This window comes from Coregonus clupeaformis, chromosome 8 (assembly GCF_020615455.1).
Source record: "Coregonus clupeaformis isolate EN_2021a chromosome 8, ASM2061545v1, whole genome shotgun sequence".
In the NCBI taxonomy this organism is placed as follows: Eukaryota; Metazoa; Chordata; class Actinopteri; order Salmoniformes; family Salmonidae; genus Coregonus; species Coregonus clupeaformis.
The window spans coordinates 4,363,325-4,381,197 of NC_059199.1; the positions used below are offsets into that span (position 1 = coordinate 4,363,325).

A 17,873-nucleotide genomic window follows, 5' to 3' on the forward strand; every position below is an offset into this window, starting at 1 on the left:
AGTATAAACACCATGGGACCACGCAGCCGTCATACCGCTCAGGAAGGAGACACGTTCTGTCTCCTAGAGATGAACGTACTTTGGTGCGAAGAGTGCAAATCAATCCCAGAACAACAGCAAAGGACCTTGTGAAGATGCTGGAGGAAACAGGTACAAAAGTATCTATATCCACAGTAAAACGAGTCCTATATCGACATAACCTGAAAGGCAGCTCATCAAGGAAGAAGCCACTGCTCCAAAACCGCCATAAAAAAGCCAGACTACGGTTTGCAACTGCACATGGGGACAAAGATCGTACTTTTTGGAGAAATGTCCTCTGGTCTGATGAAACAAAAATATAACTGTTTGGCCATAATGACCATCGTTCCAAATGGACAATGACCCCAAGCATACTTTCAAAGTTGTGGCAAAATGGCTTAAGGACAAAAAGTCAAGGTATTGGAGTGGCCATCACAAAGCCCTGACCTCTATCCTATAGAAAGTTTGTTGGCAGAAGTTTAAAAGCGTGTGTCGAGCAAGGAGGCCTACAAACCTGACTCAGTTACACCAGCTCTGTCAGGAGGAATGGGCCAAAATTCACCCAACTTATTGTGGGAAGCTTGTGGAAGGCTACCCGAAACATTTGACCCAAGTTAAACAATTTAAAGGCAATGCTACCAAATACTAATTGAGTGTATGTAAACTTCTGACCCACTGGGAATGTGATGAAATAAATAAAAGCTGAAATAAATCATTCTCTCTACTATTATACTGACATTTCACATTCTTAAAATAAAGTGGTGATCCTAACTGACCTAAGACAGGGAATTTTTACTAGGATTAAATGTCAGGAATTGTGAAAAACTGAGTTTAAATGTATTTGGCTAAGGTGTATGTAAACTTCAGACTTCAACTGTACATACAACACGCAGATAAACATACAGTGCATTTGGAAAGTATTCAGACCCCTTGACTTTTTCCACATTTTGTTACGTTACAGCCTTATTCTAAAATGGATAAAAATAAAAATAATCCCTTTTTGCAAGTTTATAAAAAAAAAAAAATGGAATATCACATTTACATAAGTATTCAGACTGTTTGCTATGAGACTAGAAATTGAGCTCAGGTGCATCCTGTTTCCATTGATCATCCTTGAGATGTTTCTTCAAATGTATTGGAGTGCACCTGTGGTAAATTCAATTGATTGGACATGATTTGGAAAGGCACACACCTGTCTATATAAGGTCCCACTGTTGACAGTGCATGTCAGAGCAAAAACCAAGCCATGAAGTCGAAGGAATTGTCTGTAGAGCTCCGAGACAGGATTGTGTTGAGGCACAGATCTGGGGAAGGGTACAAAACAAATTCTGCAGTATTGAAGGTCCCCAAGAACACAGTGGCCTCCATCATTCTTAAATGGAAGAAGTTTGGAACCACCAAGACTCTTCCTAGAGCTGGCCGCCCGGCCAAACTGAGCAATCAGGGAGAAGGGTCTTCATCAGGGAGGTGACCAAGAACCCGATGGTCACTCTGACAGAGCTCCAGAGTTCCTCTGTGGAGATGGGAGAAACTTCCAGAAGGTCTTTATGGTAGAGTGGCCAGACGGAAGCCACTCCTCAGTAAAAGGCACATGACAGTCCGCTTGGAGTTTGCCCCCAAAAAACAAAAGACTCTTAGACCATGAGAAACAAGATTCTCTGGTCTGATGAAACCAAGATTTAACTCTTTGGCCTGAATGCCAAGCGTCACGTCTGGAGGAAACCTGGGTCCATACCTACGGTGAAGCATGGTGGTGGCAGCATCATGCTGTGGGGATGTTTTTCAGCGACAGGGACTGGGAGACTAGTCAGGATCGAGGGAAAGATGAACGGAACAAAGTACAGAGAGATCCTTGATGAAAACCTGCTCCAGAGCACTCAGGACCTCAGACTGGGGTGAAGGTTCACCTTCCAACAGGACAACGACCCTAAGCACACAGCCAAGACAACGCAGGAGTGGTTTCGGGACAAGTCTCTGAATGTCCTTGAGTGGCCAAGCCAGAGCCCGGACTTTAACCAGATCAAACATCTCTGGAGAGACCTGAAAATAGCTGTGCAGCGACGCTCCCCATCCAACCTGACAGAGCTTGAGAGGATCTGTAGAGAAGAATGGGAGAAACTCCCCAAATACAGGTGTGCCAAGCTTGTAGCGTCATACCCAAGAAGACTCAAGGCTGTAATCACTGCCAAAGGTGCTTCAACAAAGTACTGAGTAAAGGGTCTGAATACTTATGTAAATGTGATATTTCAGTTTTTAATTTGTAATATAGTTGCAAACATTTCTAAAAACCTGTTTTTGCTTTATCATTATGGGGTATTGTATGTAGATTCATGAGGGGGAAAAAACATTTAAATCAATTTTAGAATAAGGCTGTAACGTAACAAAATGTGGAAAAAGTCAAGGGGTCTGAATACTTTCCGAAGGCTCTGTACATTAATACATACAACAACACACAGATAAACATACTATGCTGGAAATTGTTTCTAATAACCGTTTTCTGTGTTCATGCATGTGACTGACAATGTGACAGACTTTTGTTTTGAGAACAGAAGATATCTCAGTTTCAAGGTCTCAGCTTAGAGAGAAGAAGTCTCGTGAGGCATTGGTCTGTCTCATGTTATGAACCAGTATTGGTCTGTCTCATGTTATGAACCAGTATTGGTCTGTCTCATGTTATGAACCAGTATTGGTCTGTCTCATGTTATGAACCAGTATTGGTCTGTCTCATGTTATGAACCAGTATTGGTCTGTCTCATGTTATGAACCAGTATTGGTCTGTCTCATGTTATGAACCAGTATTGGTCGGTCACATGAATAAAACAAAACGGTAATGATGAATGAATTATGCTAAATCATGCAAATATAACTTGTCTGTGTATAGCCGTATATAGGACAACTGCTGGGACGGCCCCAGCTGTCGTGTACTATGGTGCATTGAGTTGGTTGGAACCTCTGCAGCGTGCTGACAATAAAGGATGATGATAATAATAATAATAATAATAATAATAATAATAATAATAATAATAACAATAATAATAATAACAATAATAATAATAATAATAATAATATGCCATTTAGCAGACACTTTTATCCAAACCGACTTACAGTCAGTCATGTGTGCATAAATTTTTGCGTATGGGTGGTGCCGGGGATCGAACCCACTACCCTGGCGTTACAAGCGCCGTGCTCTACCAGCTGAGCTACAGGATGATTAATTGAAGATTGACTTTGATTGTCACTGGTGGTAATTTCCACGACCTGGGGCCTGTTGCACAAAAGTAGAATTAAGACATCCGGGATAAATGACTCAGCTGAGCTCAATGAAGCCAAAACATGTGCGTCCAGGCTTAATTGGTTGCACAAAGACCAAGCCAGGATGAGCAGACACGGATTCATTAAGCCAGGTGAAACCAATCCTGGATAGGTGCGCGCTCACGGCTCACTCAAATAGACCCCGCCACAGATCACAGATTAACTGATTTACCATGGCAACTAGAGCCGCGTACTTTTCCCCGTCGGAAGCACAAATCCTCATGGAGGCATACGAGGAGGTAAAAGATATAATTAAGAAGAAAGGCAACACCGCCACAGTGATAAAGCAAAGAGAAAAAGCGTGGCAAAGTATTGCAGACCGCCTGAATGCGTAAGTAGTGCACAATTACACACTCACCGCTCCGCTGAAACATCACAATTACAATTCAAATATTTAATTCACATCTCCAAAAATGCAGTTGTACTGTAATTATGAAACGGTTAAATTTTTAATTGAAATGCACTGCAGATATGAGTGAAATTGTGTAAAGTAACTCCATCACACTGTATAAAGCTATGATACATTTTTTGATATTTTTACTGAAAACAAGACAAAAATACCAAGTAATTTTTTGCAGTGTGACTCCATTAAATGTGTGTGTGTGTGTGTGTGTGTGTGTGTAGATTAAACATGAACGGGCCAAACGGACATGGCAGCAGGTCAAAATCAAATACAAGAACATTCTGCAGAATGGTATGGTCCCTGACTAATATTTAACAAAGCACAAGCATATATTGTACCCAGAAGGTGCCTGCTCACACATTGTCTGTACTGTTTTAGCAGTGAAAAAGAATACCCACAGACAAGGCACGGGTGGTGGGTCACCAAAGGCTGACCTTACCCCAGCAGAGGACATGGCCTTGGAGCTAAATAAAGGCAGGCCCGTCTTAGAGGGGATCCCTGGGGGGAAAGAGACGAGCATAGGTTCCTCCCAAGATGCCACCCGCTTCATTCAAGGTATGTCCTTCCATCTCTACATGGGATACAACCACATTCATATTGAATCAATTTGGACTGTCTGACTTTGGTTTACCTATTGCCTTGCAGTGTCTGGCAGCACTGTGTTCCTGTTAGAGCCACCAGCACAAGCACCAGACGATGCTGATCCAGTGAGTACTCCATCAAAGGCATACTGTAGGCCTGGCATGTCTTGTCTACTAGCTTCAATATGAATCCGATTAAATGTGATAGGGTGAAGGCCCCAGTGCAGCAGCAACAGCACATGATGGAGACGATGATGAGGAGGAGACCATCTCTCTGGATTCCAGAAGGCATGAGGTATCATGTTAAGACTGTGAAAGTACTATTTACTCTACAATGGTGAGGAGTCCTCATCAAAATCAAAAAATCTAATTTCTTTTACAGGACCCAGATGCTATACAGTGGGAAAACCAGCCTGGCAACATAGTGCGTATTAATAAAAGGACACCACATCCTGCCAAATTCCAGCTGCGCTAATTGTATTGTGTTCACAGAGCTCACAAGCTATCAGAAAGTTGTATGGCAACCACCTCCGGCGCCAAATAGAACTGGCAGACATAGACATTCAGTACAAGAAGAAAAAGATGGAAAATCTTGCACTGGAGTCCGAAATAAAAAAGAGGACAATTAGGAAACTGGACCTTGAAATAAAAAAACTTGAGAGGGAGGTGAGATATGCCTTCAATGTACACTGTATGCTAACTGTAACACAAATGTATTAATCATTATTTTTCTTTCCTCCCCCAGCTCCAAGAAGATGACACAGCTCAAAATAAAAATTAGGTATATTCTCGTAAAGTCAAGTGAGCCATGACATATGAGCTCTTATTGTGAGCACACAGGACGGTGGCATCTTTCTAAGGTTTTTTTATTTTCCCAGCAATCAGTACAACCAAGTCATCGTTATAAGGCATCGCCCTCTTTTGCCCACCCCCAGCACCAGGTGTGGCCACTAGCCTATATGAAGGCCCAAAATTGTGTGTTCCTTTCTGCTCTGACAATGGCATGCCCATTCGTGCGAGATGTGGTGGATGAAGAAGCACTTGTGCTGAGGAGAGCCTTCAGGCGAGAAAGGGTCTTCAGGGACCGGTTGGACCCACTGGCCTTCCCTGATGACCATCTATATGAAAGATACAGGTTTTCTGCAGATGGCATCAGGTATCTATGCAGACTACTGGGTCCCAGGATTAAGCACCGCACTGCACGGAGCCATGCACTGAGTGTGGAGCAAATGGTTTGTGTGGCCTTGCGCTTTTTGCTAGTGGAGCCTTCCTGTACTCAGTGGGGGATGCAGAACAGCTGAACAAGGCCACAATTTGCCGCACAATAAGGAGTGTGTGTCTGGCTATCAAAGCATTAGCAGATGTCTTCATCTCCTTCCCTGGCCACAGAAGACTCTGTGACATCAAAGAGGAGTTCTATAGGATTGCAGGTAAGAGGATCTACAAATTACAGGACAACTGTTAACACATAGTAGGATACTCATTACTTTGTGTGACAGGTTTCCCCAATGTCATTGGTGCAGTGGACTGCACACACATAAGGATAAAAGCCCCCTCAGGTGCCCATGAGGCCGATTTTGTGAATAGGAAATCCTTTCACAGCATTAATGTTCAGGTGAACATAACTTTTTGATATTGTCCATTGACGAACACTCTGCATTGCCAGTGATGTGCATTGATTGGTGTAATATTCCTCATCTTATGATTTCAGATGGTCTGCAATGCTGACTGTGTGATCAGCAATGTTGTGGCAAAATGGCCTGGCTCAGTCCATGACTCCAGAATCTTTCGGGCCTCTGAAATCTATCAGTGCCTATCACAAGGTAAGCCACACAACCCCTATTTATAACCATCATGGCTGTGTCAAGAATATCACTGTGTTTATGAGGTAGTAATGATGAGATTTTGTGTTGACAGGTGAATTCTCTGGTGTGTTGCTGGGAGACAGGGGGTATGGCTGCCAGCCTTTTCTCCTGACACCTTTCACAGACCCCCAGGAAGCACAGCAGGCCTACAACCATGCCCATGCCAGGACCAGGGCCAGAGTTGAAATGACCTTTGGCCTCCTGAAGGCACGCTTTCACTGCCTTCACAAATTAAGGGTCAGCCCTGTTAGGGCATGTGATATTACTGTGGCTTGTGCTGTCCTCCACAATGTGGCCTGCCTGAGGAAGGAGAGGGCCCCCCAGAGTGCCACCAGCCATGGACTGGGACAATCCGGCAATCTTCCCTGATGACGACAGTGGTCGGCTGCTGAGGGACCAATATGTGTTGAATTATTTTAGTTAGTATGTGTGCTTTCAATTTTGGTTAAATATGTCCTGCGGTGGCAGAGGAATTTGGGTTTTTTGGGTTCGTTTTTTTACGAATTTGGCCTCTTATGATGTTTGTGCGGTATACTGTGTGTAATACAAGGCTGCAGGGAGGCTACTGCATCCATTCATTTGTCTGTTCAGTTGATGTGTATGGATTTGTCCTGCATTTATTTTAGTGTGCAGACATGCAGGGTGTGTTATATACAGACCTTTGAATGTGTATGTATCATTTTGTATAATATGCTTGGATTCTGTGCTTTCCATCTTGTAGAGTCACTGTGACTTCAGTTTCGAAAGGAGCTGATGGTTTACCTGCTTTGTTTTGTCCTTATTCAATAAAGGAACATAATGTTACACATTGTGTTTTTATATTCATATGGAATGTGTATTTGTTTATATGACAGAGTACTAGGGCCACACTGAAGAAAAAGGATAAAGTCATAAATTTATGAGGCTGGTTCTTTCTGCAGAAAAGCTACATATTGTTTTTACAGTTTTGATACTTATGACAATGTGATACTTAATATTCTGGCACATCAGCATGTCTTTGTTTATGAAACCATACTGAAGTACAATTTCACGAAATGCCCCACATCTGTCATTTTAACAACTGTCCTCCTTTAAAACAACTGGTTACAATATTATGACTTGTGTTTTTTCCCCTCTGTGGCCCTAATATTCTATCATTTTATATATAGCCTTATAGTCTATGGGAAACTGTAAATTATCTAATGATAGCAACATCATCTAAAAATAATTTTTTATCCAAAATCATTGAAATTAATGATCACAAACGTTTAAATAATGACAGTGGGTCTAGTTATATGTGATAACAATGTATAGTGAGCAGTGAAATAACTATTGGTTTCCATTTGTGGTGACTGCTGACTGACATTAGGGATGAGATTAAATAGATCCTGGAATTTAGCCTGGTCTGGAGCAGGCTAGCTCCACAGAATAAATCTCCATGGTAATTTATACCATAACATATCCTCCTGCCCCCTATCCATCTTTAGTGCAACCGGATTACGGATCAATTGAGCCAGGATCACCAAGATATCCTGGCTTAATCCCTTATCCTAGTTTTGTGCAACAGGCCCATGGTGGTGAATTTCCACAACAATACATTAAGACATACAATAACAAACAGATTAACATACATTAATACAACAACACTCTACAACTCTATTCTTACTGTATGGTATTTATAGCAGTCTCTACTGGTCTCTACTGTGTGGTATTTATAGCAGTCTCTACTGGTCTCTACTGGTCTCTACTATGTGGTATTTATAGCAGTCTCTACTGGTCTCTACTGTGTGGTATTTATAGCAGTCTCTACTGGTCTCTACTATGTGGTATTTATAGCAGTCTCTACTGGTCTCTACTGGTCTCTACTATGTGGTATTTATAGCAGTCTACTGGTCTCTACTGGTCTCTACTGTGTGGTATTTATAGCAGTCTCTACTGGTCTCTACTGTGTGGTATTTATAGCAGTCTCTACTGGTCTCTACTGGTCTCTACTATGTGGTATTTATAGCAGTCTCTACTGGTCTCTACTGTGTGGTATTTATAGCAGTCTACTGGTCTCTACTGGTCTCTACTATGTGGTATTTATAGCAGTCTCTACTGGTCTCTACTGTGTGGTATTTATAGCAGTCTACTGGTCTCTACTGGTCTCTACTATGTGGTATTTATAGCAGTCTCTACTGGTCTCTACTGTGTGGTATTTATAGCAGTCTCACTGGTCTCTACTGGTCTCTACTATGTGGTATTTATAGCAGTCTCTACTGGTCTCTACTGTGTGGTATTTATAGCAGTCTCTACTGGTCTCTACTATGTGGTATTTATAGCAGTCTCTACTGGTCTCTACTGGTCTCTACTGTGTGGTATTTATAGCAGTCTCTACTGGTCTCTACTATGTGGTATTTATAGCAGTCTCTACTGGTCTCTACTGTGTGGTATTTATAGCAGTCTACTGGCTCTACTGGTCTCTACTATGTGGTATTTATAGCAGTCTCTACTGGTCTCTACTGTGTGGTATTTATAGCAGTCTACTGGTCTCTACTGGTCTCTACTGTGTGGTATTTATAGCAGTCTCTACTGGTCTCTACTGGTCTCTATATGTGGTATTTATAGCAGTCTACTGGTCTCTACTGGTCTCTACTATGTGGTATTTATAGCAGTCTCTACTGGTCTCTACTATGTGGTATTTATAGCAGTCTACTGGTCTCTACTGGTCTCTACTATGTGGTATTTATAGCAGTCTCTACTGGTCTCTACTGGTCTCTACTATGTGGTATTTATAGCAGTCTACTGGTCTCTACTGGTCTCTACTATGTGGTATTTATAGCAGTCTCTACTGGTCTCTACTATGTGGTATTTATAGCAGTCTACTGGTCTCTACTGGTCTCTACTATGTGGTATTTATAGCAGTCTACTGGTCTCTACTGGTCTCTACTGTGTGGTATTTATAGCAGTCTCTACTGGTCTCTACTATGTGGTATTTATAGCAGTCTACTGGTCTCTACTGGTCTCTACTATGTGGTATTTATAGCAGTCTCTACTGGTCTCTACTGTGTGGTATTTATAGCAGTCTCTACTGGTCTCTACTATGTGGTATTTATAGCAGTCTACTGGTCTCTACTGGTCTCTACTATGTGGTATTTATAGCAGTCTCTACTGGTCTCTACTGTGTGGTATTTATAGCAGTCTACTGGTCTCTACTGGTCTCTACTATGTGGTATTTATAGCAGTCTCTACTGGTCTCTACTATGTGGTATTTATAGCAGTCTACTGGTCTCTACTGGTCTCTACTATGTGGTATTTATAGCAGTCTCTACTGGTCTCTACTATGTGGTATTTATAGCAGTCTCTACTGGTCTCTACTGTGTGGTATTTATAGCAGTCTACTGGTCTCTACTGGTCTCTACTATGTGGTATTTATAGCAGTCTCTACTGGTATCTACTGTGTGGTATTTATAGCAGTCTCTACTGGTCTCTACTATGTGGTATTTATAGCAGTCTACTGGTCTCTACTGGTCTCTACTATGTGATATTTATAGCAGTCTCTACTGGTATCTACTGTGTGGTATTTATAGCAGTCTACTGGTCTCTACTGGTCTCTACTATGTGGTATTTATAGCAGTCTCTACTGGTCTCTACTATGTGGTATTTATAGCAGTCTACTGGTCTCTACTGGTCTCTACTATGTGGTATTTATAGCAGTCTCTACTGGTCTCTACTATGTGGTATTTATAGCAGTCTACTGGTCTCTACTGGTCTCTACTATGTGGTATTTATAACAGTATCTACTGGTCTCTACTGGTCTCTACTGGTCTCTACTATGTGGTATTTATAACAGTATCTACTGGTATCTACTGTATGGTATTTATAACAGTCTCTACGGGTCTCTACTGGTCTCTACTAAGTGGTATTTATAACAGTATCTACTGGTATCTACTGTGTGGTATTTATAACAGTATCTACTGGTATCTACTGTGTGGTATTTATAACAGTATCTACTGGTATCTACTGTGTGGTATTTATAACAGTATCTACTGGTATCTACTGTGTGGTATTTATAACTGTATCTACTGGTCTCTACTGGTCTCTACTATGTGGTATTTATAGCAGTCTCTACTGGTATCTACTGTGTGTTATTTATAACTGTATCTACTGGTATCTACTATGTGGTATTTATAACAGTATCTACTGGTATCTACTGGTCTCTACTGGTCTCTACTATGTGGTATTTATAACAGTATCTACTGGTATCTACTGTATGGTATTTATAACAGTCTCTACGGGTCTCTACTGGTCTCTACTAAGTGGTATTTATAACAGTATCTACTGGTATCTACTGTGTGGTATTTATAACAGTATCTACTGGTATCTACTGTGTGGTATTTATAACAGTATCTACTGGTATCTACTGTGTGGTATTTATAACAGTATCTACTGGTATCTACTGTGTGGTATTTATAACTGTATCTACTGGTCTCTACTGGTCTCTACTATGTGGTATTTATAACAGTCTCTACTGGTATCTACTGTGTGTTATTTATAACTGTATCTACTGGTATCTACTGTGTGGTATTTATAACAGTATCTACTGGTATCTACTGGTCTCTACTGGTATCTACTGTGTGGTATTTATAACAGTATCTACTGGTATCTACTGTGTGGTATTTATAACTGTATCTACTGGTCTCTACTGGTCTCTACTATGTGGTATTTATAACAGTCTCTACTGGTATCTACTGTGTGGTATTTATAACAGTATCTACTGGTATCTACTGGTATCTACTGGTATCTACTGTGTGGTATTTATAACTGTATCTACTGGTCTCTACTGTGTGTGTAGTGGTTCTGGTACTGACCTGCAGGGGGGCACCTTCTGGTGTGTGTGTGTGTCACACTTTGGGACCAACATGGTGCAGGCGAAGAACATGAGGTATTTATAACAGTTGGTTTGAACCAGGGCTGGGAACAGAGAAGACTCCCAGGAGACCGAGCTCTCGCGCTGGGTTGCGTGGCCAAGGTAGTTAGGGTAGGTGGTACTGTTGTAGGGCAGGTTCATACACAGCTCTAGAGTAATGGGCTCACAATGACCTGCAGGGAGAGGGAGGGGGGAGGAGAGGGAGACGAGAGAGAGAGAGAGAGAGAGAGAGAGAGAGACAGAGAGAGAGAGAGAGAGAGAGACAGAGAGAGAGAGACAGAGAGAGAGAGAGAGAGAGAGAGAGAGAGAGAGAGACAGAGACAGAGAGAGAGAGAGAGAGAGAGAGTGACAGAGAGAGAGAGGAAGTACAGGACAAAATACAAACGAATTAACTCCAGGACAAAATACTAGGTATGTGGTACTAAATACTAGGTATGTGGTACTAAATACTAGGTATGTGGTACTAAATACTAGGTATGTGGTACTAAATACTAGGTATGTGGTACTAAATACTAGGTATGTGGTACTAAATACTAGGTATGTGGTACTAAATACTAGGTATGTGGTACTAAATACTAGGAATGTGGTACTAAATACTAGGTATGTGCAGCTTTCCGTGTCAAGACGATTCGATACGTATCTAGATACAGTGTCTTCAGAAAGTATTCACACCCCTTTACTTTTCCCACATTTTGTTGTGTTACAAAGTGGGATTAAAATTGATTTAATTGTCATTTTCTGTCAATTATCTACACAGTGGCAGAAGAATTCAAACATTTGTTCCAAATGTATGGAAAATAAAACAATAATACAGTATATATTCTCTCGTTTTCTCTTCCTCTCTGAGAACCTGAGCCCTGGGACCATACGTCGGGACTATCGGGCATGCTGACACCTTGCTGTCCCCAGTCCGCCTGGCCTTGCTGCTGTTCCAGTTTCAACTGTTCTGCCTGCGGTTCACGAAACCCCTACCTGTCCCAGACCTGCTGTTTTCGACTCTTAATGATCGGATATGAATTGCCAACTGAGAGACCTGAGCCCTAGGACCATACGTCGGGACTGCCGGCCGTGGTGACTCCTTGCTGTCCCCAGTCCGCCTGGCCTTGCTGCTATTCCAGTTTCAACTGTTCTGCCTGCGGTTATGGAACCCCTACCTGTCCCAGACCTGCTGTTTTCAACTCTTAATGATCGGCTATGAAAAGCCAACTGAGATTTATTCCTGATTATTATTTGACCATGCTTGTCACTTATGAACATTTTTGAACATCTTGGCATGGTTCTGTTATAATCTCCACCCGGCACAGCCAGAAGAGGACTGGCCACCCCTCATAGCCTGGTTCCTCTCTAGGTTTCTTCCTAGGTTTTGGCCTTTCTAGGGAGTTTTTCCTAGCCACCGTGCTTCTACACCTGCATCACTAGCTGTTTGGGGTTTAGGCTGGGTTTCTGTACAGCACTTCGAGATATCAGCTGATGTATGAAGGGCTATATAAAATAAAATTGATTGATTGATTGATTGATATATCTTGATTAGATAAGTATTCAACCCCCTGAGTCAATACATTTTAGAATCCCCTTTGACAGCTGTGAGTCTTTCTGGGTAAGTCTCTAAGCGCTTTCTACACCTGGGTTGTGCAACATTTGTCCATTATTCTTTTCAAAATTCTTCAAGCTCTGTCAAATTGGTTGTTGATCATTGCTAGACAACAATTTTCAGGTCTTGCCATAGATTTTAAAGCAGAACTGTAACTCGTCCACTCAGGAACATTCACTGTCTTCTTGGTAAGCAACTCCAGTGTAGATTTGGCCTTGTGTTTTAGGTTATTGTCCTGTTGAAAGGTGAATTCATCTCCCAGTGTCTGGTGGAAAGCAGACTGAACCAGGTTTTCCTCTAGGATGTTGCCTGTGCTTAGCTCCATTCCGTTTCTTCTTTTTTATCCTGAAAAACTCCCCAGTTCTTAATGATTACAAACATACCCATAACATGATGCAGCCACCACTTTGCTTGAAAATATGGAGAGGGGTACTCAGTAATGAGTTGTATTGGATTTGCCCCAAACATAACGCTTTGTATTCAGGACATTAAGTTAATTTCTTTGCCATTACACTCTGTAAACTCTGTCACCCACCCAGCAAGATGGCGGACACAGCGGTGCAGATCGCCTCAAGATCAAAACGTTAGACTAAATATTAGCACTCCACATACTCGTGGGTAAAAACCTTCAATCTGGATAACAACACAAAAACAAATTATAAGGCTAGAGAAATGTATCGACCAATAATCGACCAAAACAAACAACCGCCAAACATGACGGAGAGTAAACGTGGAGAATCAAGAGAAAACGCGACTCCTAGACAGAACAGATGATTTATGCTTTTCACCGCCGGTAAGAGTGGAAACCGATCTATTAAAGTCGATAAATGACAAACTGGGCTTGAATTAGTCAGTAAAGATATAAAGGAGACGAAGGCCTCGAGGTAAAAGACTCACTGTAACGAAAATTGGCATGAATGATCAGTTCCCGAAGGGAAGATTGCAGAACGGTGCAAAGTTCTGTACCCACTCTTCAAGGAGAATACATTTACATTTTAGTCATTTAGCAGACGCTCTTATCCAGAGCGACTTACATGAGCAATTAGGGTTAAGTGCCTTGCTCAAGGGCACATCGACAGATTTTTCACCTAGTTGGCTCGGGGATTAGAACCAGCGACCTTTCGATTACTGGCACAACGCTCTTAACCACTAAGCTACCTTAAAAGGGAAGCTCTCCTAGTCGATGAAAAACGGTATATTGTTCCGAGACACCAAAACTACTCCAAGGCTGTTCTAAATATTACAAAGTCCCCATAGAGGTGTGGAATAATGGAACACCCAATACTATCCATGGTAGGGATTGTAATAAATAAAAAAATTAAAAAATATATATATATAGGAAAACAATTAAAAAAGAAATTAATAAATAAACTACAACTACACTATATCATTCAAAACAGGGAATGTTGTACAATAATTAGTATCTGACATTCTATTTATAGTATTTTATAGAAAAAATGATCAAATAAGGAACTGGAACACAAAAGTACTCAGAATAGATATAAAAAGGTCTGACTGCACAGAGGGACCAGCATGTGTTTCAGGGAAAGGGGATGTACCTGGTTACCATCAGTTAGGACTTGCCATTGGTTCATCAAATGTCCCTTCTCAAACAGCTGTAACTGTATATGCATTCGCACATCAAGTCCTTTCTTGAGTTGGGCTCTGGGATGGAACAACTGTTGAGCATCTGAGCTTGTGGTTGTTTGTGGGGGAAAGGGGTCGAGTGTGTATGAGTGTGTGTGTGTGTGTGTGTGTGTGTATGTATCCCACATCTGTTGCTATGGGGGTAATGATGTTAGGGACAATATAGGATGAATCACAATAATTGTTTGCTAAAATAATAATTGCTTGCCAAAAACATGTAATCTTTGTAATCCTGAACTGCCTACATTATTACGCATATTATTATTATTATTATTATTATTAGTGAATTGTGGAAATGAAGATAGAACAGTATATAAAAAAAAATCTTGCCTATGTTCAGATAGAAATACATTACCAGTCAAAAGTTTGGACACACCTTCTCATTCAAGGGTTTTTCTTTATTTTTACTATTTTCTACATTGTAGAACAGTATTGAAGACATCAACACTATGAAATAACATATATGGAATCATGTAGTAACCAAAAAAAGTGTTAAACAAATCAAAATATATGTTATATTTGAGATTCTTCAAATAGCAACCCTTTGCCTTGATCACAGCTTTTGCACACTCTTGGCATTCTAAAAAATTATACAGCTGCACCATCGAGAGCATCCTGACTGGTTGCATCACCGCCTGGTATGGCAACTGCTCGGCCTCTGACCGCAAGGCACTACAGAGGGTAGTGCGTACGGCCCAGTACATCACTGGGGCCAAGCTTCCTGCCATCCAGGACCTCTATACCAGGCGGTGTCAGAGGAAGGCCCTAAAAATTGTCAAAGACTCAAGCCACCCTAGTCATAGACTGTTCTCTCTGCTACCGCACGGCAAGCGGTACCGGAGCGCCAAGTCTAGGTCCAAAAGGCTTCTCAACAGCTTCTACCCCCAAGCCATAAGACTCATGAACAGCTAATCATGGCTACCTGGACTATTTGCACTGCCCCCCCCCCCCCACCCCCCACCCCTCTTTTACGCTGCTGCTACTCTCTGTTTATTATCAATGCATAGTCACTTTAACTCTACCCACATGTACATATTACCTCAATTACCTCGACTAGCCGGTGCCCCCGCACATTGACTCTGTACAGGTACCCTCCCTACTGTTATTTTATTTTACTGCTGCTCTTTAGTTATTTGCTTCTTTAAAAAAAAAATGTTTTTCTTTAAAAAACTCCATTGTTGATTAAGGGCTTGTAAGTAAGCATTTCACTGTAATGTCTACACCTGTTGTATTCGGCGCATGTGGCAAATAAGATTTGATTTGATTTAGTGATGAAGTCAATCTCTCCTCCACTTTGAGCCAGGAGAGATGGACATGCATATTATTAATGTTTGCTCTCAGCCGTGCTGCCCTGTTCTGAGCCAATTGCAATTTTCCTAAGTCCCTCTTTGTGGCACCTGACCACACGACTGAACAGTTGTCCAGGTGCAACAAAACTAGAGCCTGTAGGACCTGCCTTGTTGATAGTGCTGTTAAGAAGGTAGAGCAGCGCTTTATTATGGACAGACTTCTCCCCATCTTAGCTACTGTTGTATCAATATGTTTTGACCAAAACAGTTTACAATCCAGGGTTACTCCAAGCAGTTTAGTCACCTCAACTTGCTCAATTTCCACATTATTTATTACAAGATTTAGTTGAGGTTTACGGTTTAGTGAATGATTTGTCCCAAATACAATGCTTTTAGTTAACTATCCATCCATCTGTCAAATTGACAAACAAACCAAAAGCAACGTTTTCTCATGCTTTGTTGATTTCAAAAAAGCTTTTGACTCAATCTGGCATGAGGGCCTGCTATACAAATTGATGGAAAGTGGTGTTGGGGGGGGACATACAACATTATAAAATCAGCAAAAAACACATTTCTTCCCTCAGCGGTGAGACAGCACCTCTTCAACATCTATATCAATGAATTGGTGAGGGCTCTAGAACAGTCTGCAGCACCCGTTCTACTAGAATCTGAATTGAAATGTATACAGTTTGCTGATGATCTGAGGGATCTTCTGCACTGTTTCTATCAGACCTGAATCTCAGTAAGACAAAAAACTATGGTGTTCCAAAAAAAGGACCACAAAAAACAAATTCCATCTAAACACTAAAAAATAAAAAATAATACCTTGGCCTAAACATCAGCACCACAGGTAACTTCCACAAAGCTGTGAACGATCTGAGAGACAAGGCAAGAAGGGCCTTCTATGCCATCAAAAGTAACATAAGATTTGACATACCAATTAGGATCTGGCTAAAAATACTTGAATCCGTTACAGAACCCATTGCCCTCTATGGTTGTGAGGTCTGGGGTCTCACAAAACCAAAAATGTACAAAATGGGACAAACACCAAATTGAGACTGCATGCAGAATTCTGCAAAACAAATCATCCATGTACAACGTAAAACACCAAATAATTCATGCAGAGCAGCATTAGGATGATATCCACTAATTATCAAAATCCAAAAAAGAGTGGTTACATTCTATAAGCACTTAAAAGGAAGCGATTCCCAAACCTTCCATAACAAAGCCATCACCTACAGAGAGATGAACTTGGAGAAGAGTCCCCTAAGCAAGCTGGTCCTGGGCCTCTGTTCACAAACACAAACAGACCCCACACAGCCCCAGGACAACAACAACAACAACACAATTAGACCCAACCAAATCATGAGAAAATAAAAAGAGAATTACTTTACACATTGGAAAGAACAAACAAAAAAACAGAGCAAACTAGAATGCTATTTGACCTTAAACAGAGAGTCCACAGTGGCAGAATACCTGACCACTGTGACTGACCCAAACTTAAGGAAAGCTTTGACTATGTACAGACTCAGTTAGCATAGCCTTGCTATTGAGAAAGGCCGCCGTAGGCAGACCTGGCTCTCAAGAGAAGACAGGCTATGTGCACACTGCCCACAAAATGAGGTGGAAACTGAGCTGCACTTCCTAACCTCCTGCCAAATGTATGACCATATTAGAGACACATATTTCCCTCTGATTACACAGACCCACAAATAATTTGAAAACAAATCCAATTTTGATAAACTCCCTTATCTACTGGGTGAAATACCACAGTGTGCCATCACAGCAGCAAGATTTGTGACCTGAAGTCACAAGAAAAGCGCAACCAGTGAAGAACAAACACCATTGTAAATACAACCCATATTTATGTTGATTTATTTTCCCATTTGTACTTTAACTATTTGCACATTGTTACAACACTGTATATAGACATAATATGACATGTGAAATGTCTTTATTCTTTTGGAACTTCTGAGTGTAATGTTTACTGTACATTTGTATTGTTTATTTCACTTTTATTTTATACCCCACAGAGCCCCAGGACAGCAACACAAATAGCCTTGCTATCGAGAGAGGCCGGCATCGGCAGACCTGGCTCTCAAGAGAAGACAGGCTATGTGCACACTGCCCACAAAATGAGGTGGAAACTGAGCTGCACTTCCTAACCTCCTGCCAAATAACTTAGTTTGAGAAAAGGAGATTGGTCAAATAAAATGTGTCCATTTAAACCCCTGTAAATCCAATCCACAGTGGCCTATCAACTTGAAACTTGTCATCGC

The 17,873-nt window shown here is 41.3% G+C and overlaps 1 protein-coding gene across 1 annotated transcript in view; it reads right to left on the reverse strand.

The window, feature by feature from the left end:
• corin (corin, serine peptidase) overlaps window positions 1-17,873 on the reverse strand; it is a 122,359-nt gene that overhangs the window by 26,706 nt on the left and 77,780 nt on the right. Inside the window, exon 9 of the mRNA XM_045221717.1 lies at window positions 11,009-11,240. Coding sequence (XP_045077652.1) covers window positions 11,009-11,240 — 232 coding nt within the window. The remainder of the gene's footprint in view (window positions 1-11,008; window positions 11,241-17,873) is intronic.